A 15,758-nucleotide genomic window follows, 5' to 3' on the forward strand; every position below is an offset into this window, starting at 1 on the left:
AGGCGGTAAGCTTATATGTGCAGGTACTCATCTCTTGTCACTTCTACTTAGTAAAAAGGCAAGGCGAATGCTTCGTGGCAGTCTCCGCGCCTGAGCGTACGCCGCCAGTCGCAGAACCCCCTTCGGCCTCGTTGTGAATGTGTGTTTGTGTTCATGTATAGCTGAAGATAGAGGCGGCCGAATCCTGGACAACCGAGTTCTTGACTTAAAAGCGACTTCCCGGAGCTGACGTCGAGATCTTTACAAATCATCTCAAGTTTAGGTGAGTCTACTCACGCTCATGCGACACTCTTCGTTCACTCCTGACCCACAGATCATACTTACCAATTGACGCAGTCTTTAATCCCTTGCTCGTCAATGCAGGCTCTCACCCCTCGCTCTCATCAATCAAACCGTGCGTGACACTGGCGCTGAGGAGCAAGGACGCGCCGCCGTAGGCGCCATTCGAGTCTATTGAACGGATCGTGTATCAGCGCTGTTTGGTCATGTGCGAAGCAATATCGCGCGCTGCCGTCCGTCGCTGCGGATTTTGTGCAGGATAGTCAGGTCCGTGCAGTTCTGCTTCCGCCCCGCTAGATGAAACCTTGAGCATGATTGCGGAGCTCGTGTTCCCTTGCTTTCTTACATTCCCAGCCCTCGTGGGTGCGTTTGGGCAGTCCTGGCCTCAGACTGTAGCCGGCTAATCATCATAAAACCTCCATCCTCCCATATCACGACCCCTGCATGCTGTCCGTCCGTAGCAGCACATCCCCAGAGAACATGGGGTTCAAGTGCAGCCTAACAGGCCTCCTCACGCTGACCCTAGCTACTATCTTCGCTGTGCAAGTGCTGCCCCAAGCCCGTGCTGCGCTATACACGGACCCGTCCGCTCTCCCCGCTCACAAGGAGTATGATTACATCATCGTTGGTGCAGGTCCTAGTGGAAGCGTCCTCGCGAGCCGACTGACAGAGGACGCCCGCACAAATGTCCTACTCATCGAGGCCGGCCCCAAGTACGTCTGTCTCCTAACTACTGCTCGAAAGTACCCTCATCACGCGCAACAACTAACAGCGATGCGGGCGAATTATCGCTCGAGATTCCTTTCCTCGCCGCGCAGCTGCAACCTAACAAGGAATTCGATTGGAACTACACAACCGTGCCTCAGGCCGGTCTCGTAGGACGCACCGTGCCCTACTCACGAGGTCGTGTCCTCGGTGGGAGCACTAGCATTAGCAAGTCTCATCTCAGCGACGCGTTAGCAACTGTGACTGACACACGCGCAGTTCGGCGCAGACTTCATGATCTACACTCGCGGGTCTAAGGATGACTTTAACAACTACGCAGCTCTGAGCGGAGATGACTGGTCATGGGACGCGCTCCAGCCGTACTTCAAGAAAGTCTGTGGTCTTTCGTTGCTATCCGAGTCCTTCGTCTCACCACTAGCCTACAAATGGCGAATGCGGTCCGTTAGCTTGAGAACCTGGTTCCTCCCGTCGATGGGCACGACACGTCCGGAGAGATCCTCCCAAATATTCACGGCACGTCAGGACCACTCAAAATCAGTCTCCCCGGGGTGCCGCTCCCATCAGACCCGCGTGTCATCCAGGCCACACAAGAGTTGCGCAGCGAGTTTCCCTTCAATGTGGACATGAGCTCCGGAGACCCGCTGGGTATCGGTCCGTCAGACAAGTCGCATTAATTGTGGTGGTGGCCATACTGATGCGTCTTTCGAGGGGCTCAGGCTGGTCCCCGGGCACGTTTGGGGGTGGGGCGCGCGTGAGTGCCTCGGTGGCATACCTCCAGCCCGTTCTGGGGCGAAGAAACATGGACGTACTTGTCAATACTACCGTCACCAAGCTCATCCATACCGGCACTGAGTATGGCCAACCTGTGTTCCGCGAAGTACAGTTTGCACAATCCAGCAGTGGTGAACTACAGTCGCCGAGTACCTCGTCAGAGAATGCTGGCCCCCTGATACATATTCATTTTACAGCACCTATATTTGTTCTAAAAGCTATCAAGGAAGTTATACTCGCCGCCGGAGCCATCAACACCCCACAGCTACTCATGCTCTCTGGGATCGGATCTGCCCAGACCCTGCGTTCGCTCCGTATCAAGCCCGTCCTCGATCTCCCCGATGTCGGCCAGCACCTCGCAGACCACCCCTTGGTGACCAGTCAATTTGGAGTCACGCAGAGCAGCGACGACATAATCGACAACTTTTCTCGCAACGCGACGTTCGCGGACGCGCTCCTCCAGCAGTGGCTATCCGAGAGGCAGGGCGTCATGACCCTGGACGGGCAGACCCAGATCGGCTGGCTTCGCATCCCTACAAACGATAGCGCGTTCGATGGTACTCCGGACCCTAGCACAGGCCGCCTCTCTCCGCACTATGAGCTATTTGTCGTAGTACGTGGATGAACCTGTGCCTTTTTGACCACGCACTCATCTTCTATTCGTCTCGCATACTAGCCGGGCTTCATGTCGTCCAGCGGAACGCCGACCCCGGCCGCCGGTTTCTTTAACACCTTCCTCACAGCTCTAGTCACTCCAACGTCCCGTCAGTACCTCACGCGCCTCCCTCACCATATGAAACATGTATTCATCCCGATTTCTACCCAGGCGGCTCTTTCACGCTCGCGTCGGATGATCCCTTCGCAGCGCCCGTAGTCGACCCGAACTTCCTCAATACGCCGTTCGATATCGCCGCAATGCGCTTTGCTGTGCGTTCTGCGGTTCGACTCGCATCCGCGCGCGCTTGGAGGGATTTCCTCACGGGGCCCGCGGCTGGCTTCGCGGAGGTCGATATACACGACGACGATGCTGTAGACGCTTGGGCGCGCACGCAGGCGTCCACGATCTTTCACCCGGTTGGTACCGCGCGCATGGGCAAGTGCGGGGATGCACACGGGGCGGTGGTGAATCCGGACCTGACTGTCAAAGGCGCGCGCGGCCTGCGCATAGTCGATGCGAGCATTTTGGTGCGTCTCTCTATCTAATCCTGGGGCTAGTATTGAGTGCTGATGTGGTTGTATGAACAGCCCCTCATCCCTGCAGCACACCCGCAAGCTGCGATATACGTTTTCGCAGAACGGGTGGCAGACCTGATCAAGAACGGGACAGGAAGATGCGAGTGATGATGTTGCAAGAGCTCATGTCTAGGGAGCTCGTCGTGCGATCGCCACGACAAGTACTTCGACTAGTGAAGTATGTAGTAGTGATATCAGCTTGTGGAATGCCGCTTGGTCTACCGTTGATAACGTAGTCGCCCAGAGTCACCGGCGAGCAAAGCACGAAGATATAAGTCGCTCGAGCCGTACCAGTCCGATAAATATAACTGAAACACAATTCTCAGACGCCGATTCGCAAATAAATAGCACGGACCCATCACGACAGTACACAAGTACACAAGAAATCCCTAGCCGACACTCCTGGATCCGGTACGCTAAGCGGCTGAATCGAACGAACCTGCTCACCCACACCAAACAGCACTTAGATACTGGCCTTGATCTGCTCTGTGCGCTAGATTCAACGAGAGCCTCTGCCCTCAACGCCGTATTAGGCTTGGATGCCGCGCACAGGAAGAGGCGACGACCCGTAAGCTTTGAGTTCCATGGCGTCGGGGCCATCACCCATTACGGACCCGTACTGTAGCTGCAATGATTACAGCCGCATCAGCTGAGGCATCGCACGTTGGCGGACCGGCAGGATAACATCGATTTACTCACCCAATGGCGTGTGTGCATCCGGCTTATTTGTGACGGCGGTCTTGTATCCCCTCGGGCGACTGGCAGCGTTTCTTGCGGCGGTAGAACATCTACTCCAAAGACTACGTCGCTCGCAGTGAAGTTCTGAACCGCGGTGGACACGCCCTTCTCCCGTATGGTACGGCGGGAGTGCAGGCTGACAGAGCAGGTCAATGGCCACCCATATTGCGCCGATGTAGATGATCTCAAGCTCACGTCACAAGAAGTGTGATGCCATATACTAGGAGATGAGACATCAGCGTGAGCGGCTGGTTATTTTACCGACCAAGCGCGCCGGGTGCTCACTTTTGCACGCTGGTATCCCAGAGAGTGCGTATATGATTTTTTGCGGGAATGCGAATGCCTGTTATGTGGATGTGAATATGACATGATTTAGTGGTTCTACTGTCCTTACTTACCAATATGGTCGTAACAAGGTCGAACATGCTGGGAGCGTGGGCACAAGGTCTCAGTAAAGGGACAGTACCAAGTCAAAAAGTTCAGACGGCACCCATTGAGCAGACCTGCGTGCAGGCCGATTCCTGGTCAGTCTGATTATTGATATCGATAGCGAGTGCACGCACCTGTTTGGAGAGAGTACAGTATAAGGACGTCGAGCATAACATTTGTGCTGCGTGTATTTTTCAGCTTATTTCCAAACTTTGGCTGCGTGAATATGCATGCATACCTCTTGAAACTCGTTCGTTTGTGTCGGAGGGCATGTATGAGTGATGTTGTCAAAAACAAGTTGGCGACAACGGCTAGTGCGAAGGTCGAAGGTAAGAGGTACTGGGCCATTGCCATCGAGGGAAGTCAGTGTCGTAGTCTTGCGGCAGCTGTTGCAAGAGAGTTCATACCGTAGCTGATACTACTGCTCCAAGGACCGGTATGTTGTCAGTGGTTTGGAACCTAAGAAAAGCGCCGCAATTGGTTTGTCTCTTGCCGGAATAACACGGGTTATGAACACCCACAAAGCAATGGTCTTCGCTGCGATAAGTATAAGAAAGTAAATCAATATGGCGAAGAGTGTTGCACTTACCAGTAATCATTCCTACATGACGTATCAGTATTGAGATTATATGAGCATGGCAGAGAAAGTAATTGCCTAGCTCGGCGGCATAGCATATGCACTGTCAAAACCGTTCATCGCACCATAGATAATCAGTTCGGAGGGAGGTACTAAGAATCACTGACGGAGAGTATGACCATTGGTCTATATCGAGGCCCAAGGAGCCACAAACGACGCGCAAAAAAGCTGTGGTACCGAGATTAAAACGAGGACGGCGTCCATAGTACTAGTAGTATGGAAGGGCATAAACTGACCTTTGTGTGACAATCGGAGTAATTCCCTACAGCCAAATATCTGTCATCAGCATTTCTTAGTTTATCCATCCCGCGTGCTCACGCACACCGATGAAGGAGAAGATCTAAAACAAGTGGCGGTCAGATTGATCAGACGCACACTTGTTCGCCACAAACACTTACATCCATTGACCTAAGATGTCCGCTTTAGCATGAGATGGGTCACGCTATGAGAAAGCAGTACACATACCAGACGCCGCGTACAAGGGTCTCCGGATGGAAGTAGTTCGTCACTAGATAGTAATAGCTTCTCGGTGAAGCGGAGATCCAGTGAGCTTAGCAGTATGGTAGCGACGCAGCGTAAGCCAATGCTCGTACCACATATGCATGTTTATCCCGCTGGAGAAAATTTCTATCGACCTGTGACTATAATTAGAAGACGATTTGACACCTTTACAGCCGTGCGAAGCCTTGCTAACACTGTAAGAGCAACCTGCGCGACCGGAGGAGTTGTGAGTTATTGCAACACACTCAACTCCACGGATCCTCGTACCAAAATCTTCAACCATAAAGAATCGCCGGGGAATGTACGAGCATAGTAGTAAGCTTGGTGCAGGATGACACCAAGCAATCTGATGTATTTGTCAATAATCACACAACGCACTGCGACTCGTAAGTGAAATACGCACATCAATCCTGCGAAGGTGCCGATGAGAATTGCACCGAAGGTGCTATCTAGAGGAGGAGGTCGGATGGGAAAAGGAACAATACTAGCTGCGGCTAGGTCTGCTCGTCGTTCAAGAGTCTGAGACAGTGGCATGACGAGAAGCCCGGGTAGTAGTGAGAAGCAAACACTCGTGCTGCAGAAGATATACTTATGTCTTCCGTAGCATACTCAGTCCGAGTCCTGGGGAGGGATATCGCAATCTTGATACTCATCGCCACTATCGTTAACTGCGATGAACTGTCAGAGAAGTTCGATCGTGGTCTTAGAGCTCTACTGCAGAGGTCACGGATGGAAGTCGGTAAACTGTAGTGTCCGGAGTGAAAGCGACTTGTAGGTTTGCGGGAGCATTGCAGCCTAAGTCAAACGCACTCCTCTATGTACCTCTCGAGTCTCCACCCACGCGCCCGATACAGCAGCGATACTGAACACTCGGGCATACGCCGGCCAACAGGCCCTCGCTCACTCAAGAGTCAAGTGCTAGGTCACTACATGGTCATCGGTAGGTAGAACTTGACTTGAGCCTTTTCATATCGATGCCAGGTGCATGCCAACCCAATGGATTCTAATTCTCGCCCTTGACTCAAGTCCTCAAGGGGACGAGACGCGGCAGATCTCAAGCACAAAACGAGTGAATCTGCCCCAGGTACCGCATCGTCGTTTCTCCACTGTCAAAGCCAATCTTTGATAATTCATCTCCGTAGTCGTTCAGGTCACGAGCGTAGAATGACGGTGGCAGCTCCTTAGCAGATGCAAGATATCGAAGATGCGTAGCTCGAGAGATACTCATACCTGACGGTCGGCCGCATCGTCGACTTGCTGCCGCTGCCCAAGTGCAACGACAGCCAGATGCTGAAAGATCGTGAGCACAGCCATTCTTCGGCCAGAGTGAAACCCAGACTCATCTCGCGCCGCTCCAGCTGCGGTCGTCGCGATGCACAAATCCAACGGGACCGCATCATGGCTCGCACGACCGCTCCCTGCGGCCCTCCAGACGTACGCCGCGCACGACCTGACGCTCATCGCGCTCGTGTACGCACAATTCACGCGCCAGCCGTGGGTGCGCACGCGCATACCTACGCTCCAAGCGCAGTCCGCGGCGTACGTGGGTATGCTTGACTCGCGCGAGGAGAACGAGCGTCGGTCTGGGCTCGACATCATGAGGTTCATGCCGCTGGGGATCATCGACGGAGGTGAAGATGACGACAGCGTACCGCGGTACACTTGCAGCTGCTGCCATCGGGATCTCGCAGCGAGCTGCTACTCGATGGGGCTTCAGAGTGGTGCGGAGCGCGGCGGGGGGCCTAGGATGGGGCAACCCCCATACGGCCAGAGGTTGTCGTTTTGCCGCTTGTGTAACGCGGTCGCGCAGAAGCACCGGCGGGCGCAGGGCGAGTGGGTCGCCTGTTGACTCTTGGGATGCGATACGAACATGTAGTAACTCTGAGATGATTCATGAAGCGGGACATGACGCGTACAAGATGCAGACTCACGATAGTGTTGCCAGCCATCAGGCCGCTGTTCAAGAGTGTACGGACCCACCTGGCCCACTGATGCCCGGCTGCAGTATCGCCACAGAGTATAAGATCGGAGGAGTTGAGGGAAGTGCGGTGGCGTGATGACTTGGGCGCGCAGACCCTGTGGAGCTGAAACTCACCTGAGCGTCGTGGAGCACCGTTTCCGGGGCGTCGACTGGAACTAGGACTCATTCTGGTTCATGTGAGAAGGTGTATGCAAAGTATCTGGCACGGAGCGCTTGAGTGCTGGTGTCAGAAAAAACGGAAGCGCGAGGTAGCTCTTGAGCGGCCTCCGTGGAGGGCGCTCCAACCGGAGGGGCACCGGCTGCGAGCTCGAACGAAGTGCAGCGTTCAACATTACACGTTTATCCATACCAGCGTGTCCATTTACACTTGGCTCCCAATCGCACAGATCTACACAACACCGACGCAGCACCAGGCTCACATCGGCACGATCGGCGCGCTGCCCTTCTCGAGCGCCGTCCGCAAGCTGCCTCGCGCGTTAGCACACCAGCCGCAGGCGAGGACGCGGCGGAGACGCACCTGTAGTCGTCGCCGTTCTGCGTGATGTAGCGCACCCACGGCAGCGCCTGGTACCCGCTCTTCTCAACGATCTTGAGGTAGCGCACCTGGATGCCGGAGACAGTGAAGTACGGAATCTCGTACTTGACTGTGATCGGCGCGCGCTTGTCCAACGACTCGTGCTCTGCCGTGCGTCGCGCCCTGAGTAGCTGGGGGGAGTACGTTGGGAGAACAAGGACTCACCGCCGCGAACGCTGGGGAGCCCGAAGTGCGCGCGCATGAGGAACTCGCGGCCACCACCGAGCTGCTTGATCTTCCACACAAACGCAGACTTGTCGGGCACGTACTGCACGCTACCAGTCGATGCCTGTGTATCTGGGTCAACACATGAAAAGGTAGCATACTAGACAAGACGCTTACCCGGAACTTGGGTGTGTCCGCATCGTCGGGCACGGGCACGTAGATCTCGACGTTGTTGGCCGTACTGCGGCGCTTGAACTGCGCCTTGACCTTCACCATGTACTCTATCCTGCTGCCCTTGTGGTGCTCCACCTGCGCGAAGCATCAGCTTTTGCGACGGATGCCCGCTGAGAAGGAGCGACGCACCGCGGCTTCCACCCAGATGAGCGGCTTGACGGGCGTGGAGAGACGGTACGACATGAGCTCAAACTCGCCGTCGGGTGGGATGAACGAGATCGTGCGGTCGTTCTCGAAGCGCGACAGGCGCACACACTGGTGGAACTTGACGTCCTCCATCTCGATTGCCTTTCCTCGTGCGTCTGTAGCACTACATGAGCGCAGAACTACTAGGAAATGGGGGAACACATACTCCGCCCTGTGCTCTCGAACATGACCTTGTCATTCAAGCCGAGGCGCAGCTCCGGCATGCCGGAGAGGTAGCATTTCATCTTCACGGCCCCGAGAATCTCGGAGCGGACGACGTTGCCGTTGGCGTTCACGAGGAGGTTGACGCTCTCGATGACGTCCAGGAAGACCTCGTTCTTGCGGTACCGGATACCCTCTGACCGCCATGACACTGCGTTGGTGACTGCGATTGGTGGCCGTACTTGGACCTCTAGCTTGTACGACTCCTGTGTAATGTACCTGCACAACTCGGTAAGTAGGAGTAGTGAATAGGAGACAGGTGCGTGCACGCACTCCTGGAGAATCTTGCTCTCTGTGGTTTGGGGGTATCCGAAGTCCATCATCTCGTCCATGAGTTCGTAAATGATAACAAAGTTGTCGCGGATAGATTCCTCTTCGAGCTCCTTGAAGTACTCGATGAGCACCTGGACGAGGCGGTGGAGGAATAGGATGATTTCGGCGGCATTTGAGTTTCGTTTTGAGAGTGCGAGGACTGACAGGAAGTGCGTTAATTACGGAAGACATCTTGACTGAACTGGGGCAGCATTTGTGCATTCCCAGACCAATGCCAAAGGGTAGGGTTCACGCAAGGCGGGCGAAAAGATCTCCAGGCCAGAAGGCATTTGGGGAAAGACCTTGTCCGGATCGTGATTCAAACGGTAGCCTTCGCAGTGCAGCATATGAACTAACAAACACTGCACGGGGCATCGGGAGCAGCTGTGACGCTCTCGCCCACCGCGATGGCGTGAGACGCCACCTGCAACCCAGAGCCCCGCGCCCGGACACTGTTGCCAGGTGCTCATAGCAGGAGGTTGCGGTCCGGCCCAGCAACACGGCGGTGCAAACAGGAATGCAAGACTCACGGTAGAGATTTGAGTGCCGGATGTGCATGTAGTTCACGCCCTCTCTCGAAAAACACGGCGCAACCTGCTGGCCCTCCTCCTCCAGGTCAAGCACAATCGGCAGGAAGCGTTCGATGTATGATGAAGGGACATCGTCGCGGTAAGAGCGTTGGATGAGGGGTTTGCCCTTGAGGTCGAGAATGGCAATCAGGCTAGCCATCGCTAAGGAGCTTGTAGACTCGGGTCGTGTGGTCGTTACAGCCTGGCACAGACGCGCAGAGTTTTCTCAGTTTCGCAAGCGTCGTCAGAGTCGAGAGAGCAGCTGAGTACGGTGTTCACAGAGAGCGAGTGCCTGCGCGGCTGCGCTTGAGAGTCAGACGGAGATGAGAGCGGGAGGATGATGAGCGCTTCAGCGCTTATTTACACGCTGGAAATGGGCGCGTCGGGCCGCGCGGTGGCGGGCGTGTCTCTCTGCTTCTGACCACCATGTCCGACAATTGCGAACCGGTACGCTTCTCGATATCTTGGCAGTTGATATATGCTGACTGAGTGCAGGATCATAATGCGGCGGCGAATGCGCTTACCGCGTTCATGTGCGTGGGCATTACCATCTCATACCTCCCACAGGTGAGTGGAGTTCCAGATCGTCTCGCGAAAGACCCTCAACGTTATCGCGCAGCTCTGGAGGATTACCGCAGCGAAGTCGTCGGAAGGGTTCAGCCCATGGTTTCTTTTGCTAGGAAGCACGTCAGCGGCGTCCGGTGTGTTGAACATGTGAGTCTTTGTACCAGTGCACTTCCAGGGCAACGTTCAACGCGCGCAAGCTAGCATTGTCATGCAATGGGGCCTCATCAAGTGCTGTCGAGTTCTGGTATGGGTAAAATGTTGCATGCAACATGGACGCGACTCACTGTGTAATATGGTCTTCCAGAGCATCGGCAGTTGCATCGAAGCCACTGCGGGAGTGTTCCAACTCGTGCTCGTCTGGGCATTGTTCTCCCTCATGTACGTCCTCACTACCTCCAAGCTAATCTTGGGCTGATTTGACATTTGGGATAGTCTCGTCCTGTATATGATATACTATCCGGAAGACCGCAAGTACGTTGAACTGGACGTCGACATGCCCAACCACCTCCCCCCTCGCCATGTCAAGACTCCTGTGAAGAGTGAAGAATGGAAGCTGTCTATCACGCTTTCCTGGGTCGTCCTGCTTCACATGTGCGTACATCCTCTATTTATCCCCTCTCGTCTAGTGTGCTGCGTCTCAGCCTCTGCACGTGTAAGGCGAGATGCGCCCCTCAAGCGCGTGGGCGCAGCGCTTTCGTTGCTATACACCGCCGGAGTGTTCCAGGGCGAAGCGCGTCTAACTACTTTGTTTTCGCAGCGTTTTCATCACTTTCACCACATTCCTTTTACTCGCCACGAATCCATCTCCCGACGCGACGCACCGCTCGCACCAGCTCGAGCTCTGGGCGACCTTCCTCGGCATCTGCTCCGGGATCCTCTCCGCGCTTCAATACGCACCGCAAATCGCACACACGTTCCGCCTGAAGCTTGTGGGCGCGCTCAGTATTCCCATGATGGTCATCCAGTCGCCGGGTGCCGTGCTTATGGTGGTCAGCATCGCGATGAGGTACGTTTCGTATGCTTGTCTTCCGCTTAGCGCTGTGATTAACAGCATTTCAGGCCAGGTACTAACTGGACAAGTAAGCTTCGAGTGCTGTTCATATCTGACGCGAAGCTGAGTGTTTATCGACTGTTTAGCCTGGATATCGTACGCCGTCGCGGGTGTGATGCAAGGCATACTCCTCGTGATGTGCATCGTCTTCCGCATCCGCCAGCACAAGCACGGCCTCGACGACTTCGGACATCCGCTCGCGGGCGCGGATGTCGCCGTGCCCTCGTCTCCGGCTTCGCAGACCCCTTCCCCCGTAGAGACGGCCGTCGGCGACGCGGTGGACAGCGACGTGCGCAGCGAGCACGGAGTGGACGTTGTGGGCGGCGAACGCGCTGCTGTCGGAGAAGAGACGCCGTTGTTGGCGAAGCCGAGCGGGGTCCAGCGGAAGGAGGGAGGTGTTCTCTCTTGGTTCAAACGGTAGTGATGACGAGAGCCTGAGGTGCGCGGTTATATACGTTTCGTCTGATTTATTGATAGCGAGGTGCTGCTCAACTCCGATACCTATTTTTCTGGCTCTACTCGTTTATAGAAGGGACGGTTATACTACTATATGCTGCTATTGTACTTCTCAGGATCGTAATGCTATACACGCACGCTTGGCTCAGATATGCTTCAACTCGAGCTGACATGCGCTGACAGTTGGCTCCGCATCGGTCACGTCCGTCGCACTGCTCCCTTATGATTCTCGCTCGAACCTCGGACAAGTGACACGCGCCCGCCCGTCCGCCCCGTTAGTGTGCGTGCCATACACACTGTTTCCATATACCGGACAACACGGGTGGCTGAGAGTGTCTCACAGGGGATTACGCTGATTACCACGCAAAGGTACGCTACTACGTTCGAATGCTTTGATATTCCTGCATTCATCGATTTTACATGGCAGCTTTTTCGCTCGGCGCTTGCTGCACCAACCACACAGCACCCAGCACGACGGCCCGATCAACATTGTGTCCCCGGAGTCGCATGCTCAGATACCGTACGGTCTCAATGCTCTACGGTTATTCCTGGTATTCAGTACTCATTTTTTGGAGACAGGGGCATGCAAGGCAGTGTGGCCCTTGATCTGATCCATACTCGGGCTTCATGATCACGTCGACAGCGCAAACAGCTGCAACGGGGATACACCGGCACCGGGGACAAGTTGCTTGCAGGCCACCTCACGAAACGAGCAGCAACTTAAAGATTCAGGGAGCCTTCGCCGTGCCGCGTTTGAGGCTACAATGCTGCTTCTTGTAGGGATATCTCAGTCGGATTGATGAACGCCGACAACACCGGCACTCGGTGCTCGCCGAAGTGCTCGGGTTCTCGTGCTGTCTCTCGAGTCCGTGTGTCTTCCGGGTCTGTGCGGACGGGCAGAATCTCGCCCATCTTTACTCATGGCGACGCGTTTCCAGATCTCTCCGACTGGCACAGACCTCCTTCAAGTTGACATTGTGTTCGAATGCCGGTGCATTCGAGCTTTTCTTTTAGTGATAGCTGCATCCGAGCGGCATGGGAACGTTGAAGAGTCTCGATATGCTTGCGTTCGGGTCTGAGAGCGGAGCTCAGCGGCACGATACATTCATTTGCGTGGATGTCGCTAATATCAACGGTACGCAAGCATACTTATACCGCTGGTCTTGAAACGAGACCCCATCACAACCTTTCTTCTTCATTATGAGGCTCTTACCCCTCGAAGGGCGAGAAGACTTACCCTCGACTGACACGAACACCTTTCCTATTCGACTGCCACCTCTGGACAACACCTTCGGCGCGCTACTCATCGGCACCCTCCTGGGGCTTATGTGAGTGGACTACCTGATTATGCCAGCGTTGCAGGACTATTGATAATACCGTGTTACTAGCCTCCTCGGTATAATGCTCCACCAAGCTTACCGCTATGCACTTACATTCCCTGGCGATTCTCTATGGCTCAAGATCTTGGTACGAGAGAGCCAAAATATCGTAACCAGACTCTGACGGTATGTTTCATCTTCATAGGTCGCATCTATGGTGTTAGCAACATTTAGTCCCGTCAGAGAGGTATATTAAATCCGTGTGCTAACTAGTATGCCGACAGGTCTCTAGAAATTGCCTCCAACGGAATGTCTGTGCACATGTGGTACGTATATTCTTCCGTTAAGTTTGCAAAGCTACTTCGCTCATTGCATCGTTACTCTACGAAGCTATTATTATCTAGTGACAAATTACTTTCATCCTGAGAACATCGCGCAAAGTGTATGGTAAGCAAACCACACTCTCACGCATCCTCATACTGACATAGGTATCTAAGGACTATTGAGGTTGGTTTACCCGGGCAAGGTGAACGGCACGTATGTCTCATACACGTACTTGTTTTCAGCTTTCCCCGCTGGTCGGGGTGTGTGTGCACGCGTTTTGTCGTGAGATGATACCGCTAACAGAGGGTGTACTGTAGGAGACCACGTTGATAATAACCCAAAGGTCCGTTCCTGCCTTGCTTTTCATCATACGCCTGCATTTACAGATCATCGGAACAGCTATTTCGCTCGACGTTTGTGGCTCCTTGGATCCCGATACAGACCAGTTGTCGTACTCACCGTCAGTCATCTCCGTCGACGAGATAGTACTATACTAATTCGCACATTCTGCGTAGTGCGTATGCATCATCGCCGAGTTAGGTATGCCCCCCGCAGCAGGTATGCGCTTGTCATGCTGATAGTTTTGGACAGGGACAATCGTGGGTGAGAGAAACACTCCCCGGCACTGACCCATGGTGTTTCGGGCTTATATTTGCCTTCCGCCAGCTCCGACCGTGAATATGTGCGTGTACCGGTCCTCTCTACAAGTCGCCAAATTCGCCTCACAACAAATGATTTATCCACCGTTGCAGGTTCATGTCTAGCAGCTCAGCACTCGCACCTGAACGAGCCCCGAATCTGGCACGTACCATTCACGTCGACCGCGACGAACGATACTTATCCTGTGTATGCCTATGTTTCAGTACCTCATACCTACAACTTTTGCGCTGGCCGTTGCGGTCAACGCAATGTTGACGATATCGCTCATCTGCGCTCTTCGCTGCAAACGCACAGCTTTCAAGAGGTACGTACACGCGTGCTTTTCATGGGAAAACGGCGTCTAACAAATGCACCCAGCACGAACGCCATGCTCGATCACCTTATCTTATATGCTGTCAGCACAGGTTAGTGCCCTCGCCGTTGTGCAGCGTGCTCGATTTTCTGACCCTGATTTGTCTTATGTGAAGGGCTGCTAAACGGGTACCGTCTAAATCAACGATACACTACTGCCCTTGTACTGATCACCCGTATCCTGGGCACGATACTATCAGCATAGTCGATCTCGTCACAACAATCCTGGTACGTCGGGCTATGATGCGCAATGAGGCGAGGCGTACGCGTCCTGGCTGATAAACTATGGAAGGCATTCGCTACTCCACACAATCTCGTTTACTCAATTCTTGGAATACCGGGAGGAAAACGTGAGCCATCAGTATGGACGCGCATTGTTATATTCGCTCACGTTGATCCCCCTTTTGGTAGTATATGGAATATCGCTTCTCGCCGCGTAAGCTTACTTCGAACCTATGCAGAGGCGGATACGCGCTGACCAAGCGCGGCCAGCCTTCACTCCCGTCGCACCGTCCGCGAACAGAGTGAAACCAGGAACACTGAAAGTGCCAGTGATCTGGTTTTCGGAGTGAGCATTCTCCGGCAGCCATCGCCGCCAGCTCTGAATGCTGGATTGTCGCCTCAGATCGGACGCATGTCTCCTAACCAGGTGAGTGAACCGGTGCTAGCCTGCGTATGCCGCATATGTAACTGCATGTAGGTGCCTTTACTGACATTGCTTTTTTCTTGCAGCTCAATCCGGTATACTTGATCGCTGGAGACTCAGACCTCATCGAGCTCAGGACGCTCAGGTCGTTGCCTTTGGGGCGAATTACGAGAGAGCCAGGCCTCGATGGCTCGGTCGTCCCCGACGGATCGGGGATAGTGCCCGACCGTGACCATGTGTTTGTTTGAGTATGTCCATACTTCATGTTTGCGTATCCAAGATCTCGCCTCGGGGGTCGGAGAGTTGCGGGGTGCTTTCGCTATTGTCTTGTCGTGTATCTGACTCTCAACGAAGCACTTGTTCATAGAACTGCGGCAGGTTTACCCGTCCGCCCCACCCTCGTACGGCGCACGCTCCTGACGCGGTCGTCTGCCTGCATCGTACTGCTATATATTCTGCGCGCGCTGCGCCGCGTATGTGCCGGACGTACCTAAGATGTCGGCCGTAGTCCATGGAGGCTGGCCCACGACGATGTGATGCAGGAAGCTTCTCGCAGTATCGCAACATCGGGACCTGTGACGAAGCAGGCGATATGGCCAATTGTGGCGATACCGTGGATGCCGAGTGCTGTAAATTCCCGATAGTGTCCTTAGCGCACTGCGCGACGGACTCGGATCCCTGCTCCCAATGCCTGTTACGGGCTCAGCTCACGAGTGTTGCGCAGACTAACACAGTGTACCGCCGATAGATATCTGAAAACAATCATTTACTCTTGCTCCGGGTACAAAGAGCGAAAAGACTGGGCATCTCACCTTTGAACTTATTGA

General features: G+C 54.4%; 6 protein-coding genes across 6 annotated transcripts; 4 read left to right on the top strand and 2 right to left on the bottom strand.

The window, feature by feature from the left end:
• Positions 1-759: 759 nt before the first annotated feature.
• TRAVEDRAFT_40237 (alcohol oxidase) lies at positions 760-3,117 on the top strand (the record flags this gene model as incomplete). The annotated part of the gene is made up of 9 exons (XM_008045244.1): positions 760-992; positions 1,052-1,212; positions 1,274-1,377; positions 1,452-1,656; positions 1,722-1,907; positions 1,974-2,389; positions 2,453-2,540; positions 2,603-2,961; positions 3,022-3,117. The coding sequence occupies 9 exons, from the start codon at positions 760-762 to the stop codon at positions 3,115-3,117; spliced, it is 1,848 nt and encodes a 615-aa protein (XP_008043435.1).
• A 421-nt stretch (positions 3,118-3,538) lies between these two features.
• On the bottom strand, positions 3,539-5,411 carry TRAVEDRAFT_52831 (uncharacterized protein; the record flags this gene model as incomplete). The annotated part of the gene is made up of 10 exons (XM_008045377.1): positions 3,539-3,634; positions 3,709-3,883; positions 3,943-3,967; positions 4,033-4,090; positions 4,146-4,173; positions 5,050-5,075; positions 5,136-5,153; positions 5,212-5,221; positions 5,279-5,335; positions 5,407-5,411. 10 exons carry the CDS (start codon positions 5,409-5,411, stop codon positions 3,539-3,541), a joined length of 498 nt encoding a protein of 165 aa, XP_008043568.1.
• Positions 5,412-6,686: 1,275 nt separating this feature from the next.
• TRAVEDRAFT_52832 (uncharacterized protein) lies at positions 6,687-7,163 on the top strand (the record flags this gene model as incomplete). The annotated part of the gene is made up of 1 exon (XM_008045378.1): positions 6,687-7,163. The coding sequence occupies one exon, from the start codon at positions 6,687-6,689 to the stop codon at positions 7,161-7,163; it is 477 nt and encodes a 158-aa protein (XP_008043569.1).
• Positions 7,164-7,710: 547 nt separating this feature from the next.
• TRAVEDRAFT_134202 (clathrin adaptor mu subunit) lies at positions 7,711-9,717 on the bottom strand (the record flags this gene model as incomplete). Its single annotated transcript, XM_008045725.1, has 8 exons — positions 7,711-7,759; positions 7,813-7,975; positions 8,035-8,158; positions 8,212-8,343; positions 8,398-8,570; positions 8,621-8,895; positions 8,950-9,148; positions 9,519-9,717. 8 exons carry the CDS (start codon positions 9,715-9,717, stop codon positions 7,711-7,713), a joined length of 1,314 nt encoding a protein of 437 aa, XP_008043916.1.
• A 254-nt stretch (positions 9,718-9,971) lies between these two features.
• On the top strand, positions 9,972-11,766 carry TRAVEDRAFT_174517 (uncharacterized protein). Its single transcript, XM_008045726.1, has 9 exons — positions 9,972-10,004; positions 10,053-10,124; positions 10,177-10,271; positions 10,326-10,368; positions 10,429-10,502; positions 10,557-10,715; positions 10,882-11,130; positions 11,184-11,203; positions 11,262-11,766. Exons 1-9 carry the CDS (start codon positions 9,984-9,986, stop codon positions 11,594-11,596), a joined length of 1,068 nt encoding a protein of 355 aa, XP_008043917.1. The 5' UTR covers positions 9,972-9,983; the 3' UTR covers positions 11,597-11,766.
• A 1,065-nt stretch (positions 11,767-12,831) lies between these two features.
• On the top strand, positions 12,832-15,179 carry TRAVEDRAFT_52835 (uncharacterized protein; the record flags this gene model as incomplete). The annotated part of the gene is made up of 20 exons (XM_008045379.1): positions 12,832-12,959; positions 13,020-13,098; positions 13,156-13,169; positions 13,235-13,276; positions 13,341-13,397; positions 13,448-13,457; positions 13,517-13,534; positions 13,592-13,617; positions 13,674-13,734; positions 13,790-13,814; positions 13,866-13,873; positions 14,138-14,238; positions 14,292-14,338; positions 14,402-14,414; positions 14,486-14,513; positions 14,578-14,635; positions 14,697-14,721; positions 14,778-14,853; positions 14,911-14,934; positions 15,018-15,179. 20 exons carry the CDS (start codon positions 12,832-12,834, stop codon positions 15,177-15,179), a joined length of 1,002 nt encoding a protein of 333 aa, XP_008043570.1.
• Positions 15,180-15,758: the final 579 nt, after the last annotated feature.

Source organism: Trametes versicolor, assembly GCF_000271585.1.
Source record: "Trametes versicolor FP-101664 SS1 unplaced genomic scaffold TRAVEscaffold_12, whole genome shotgun sequence".
Lineage (NCBI taxonomy): Eukaryota > Fungi > Basidiomycota > Agaricomycetes > Polyporales > Polyporaceae > Trametes > Trametes versicolor.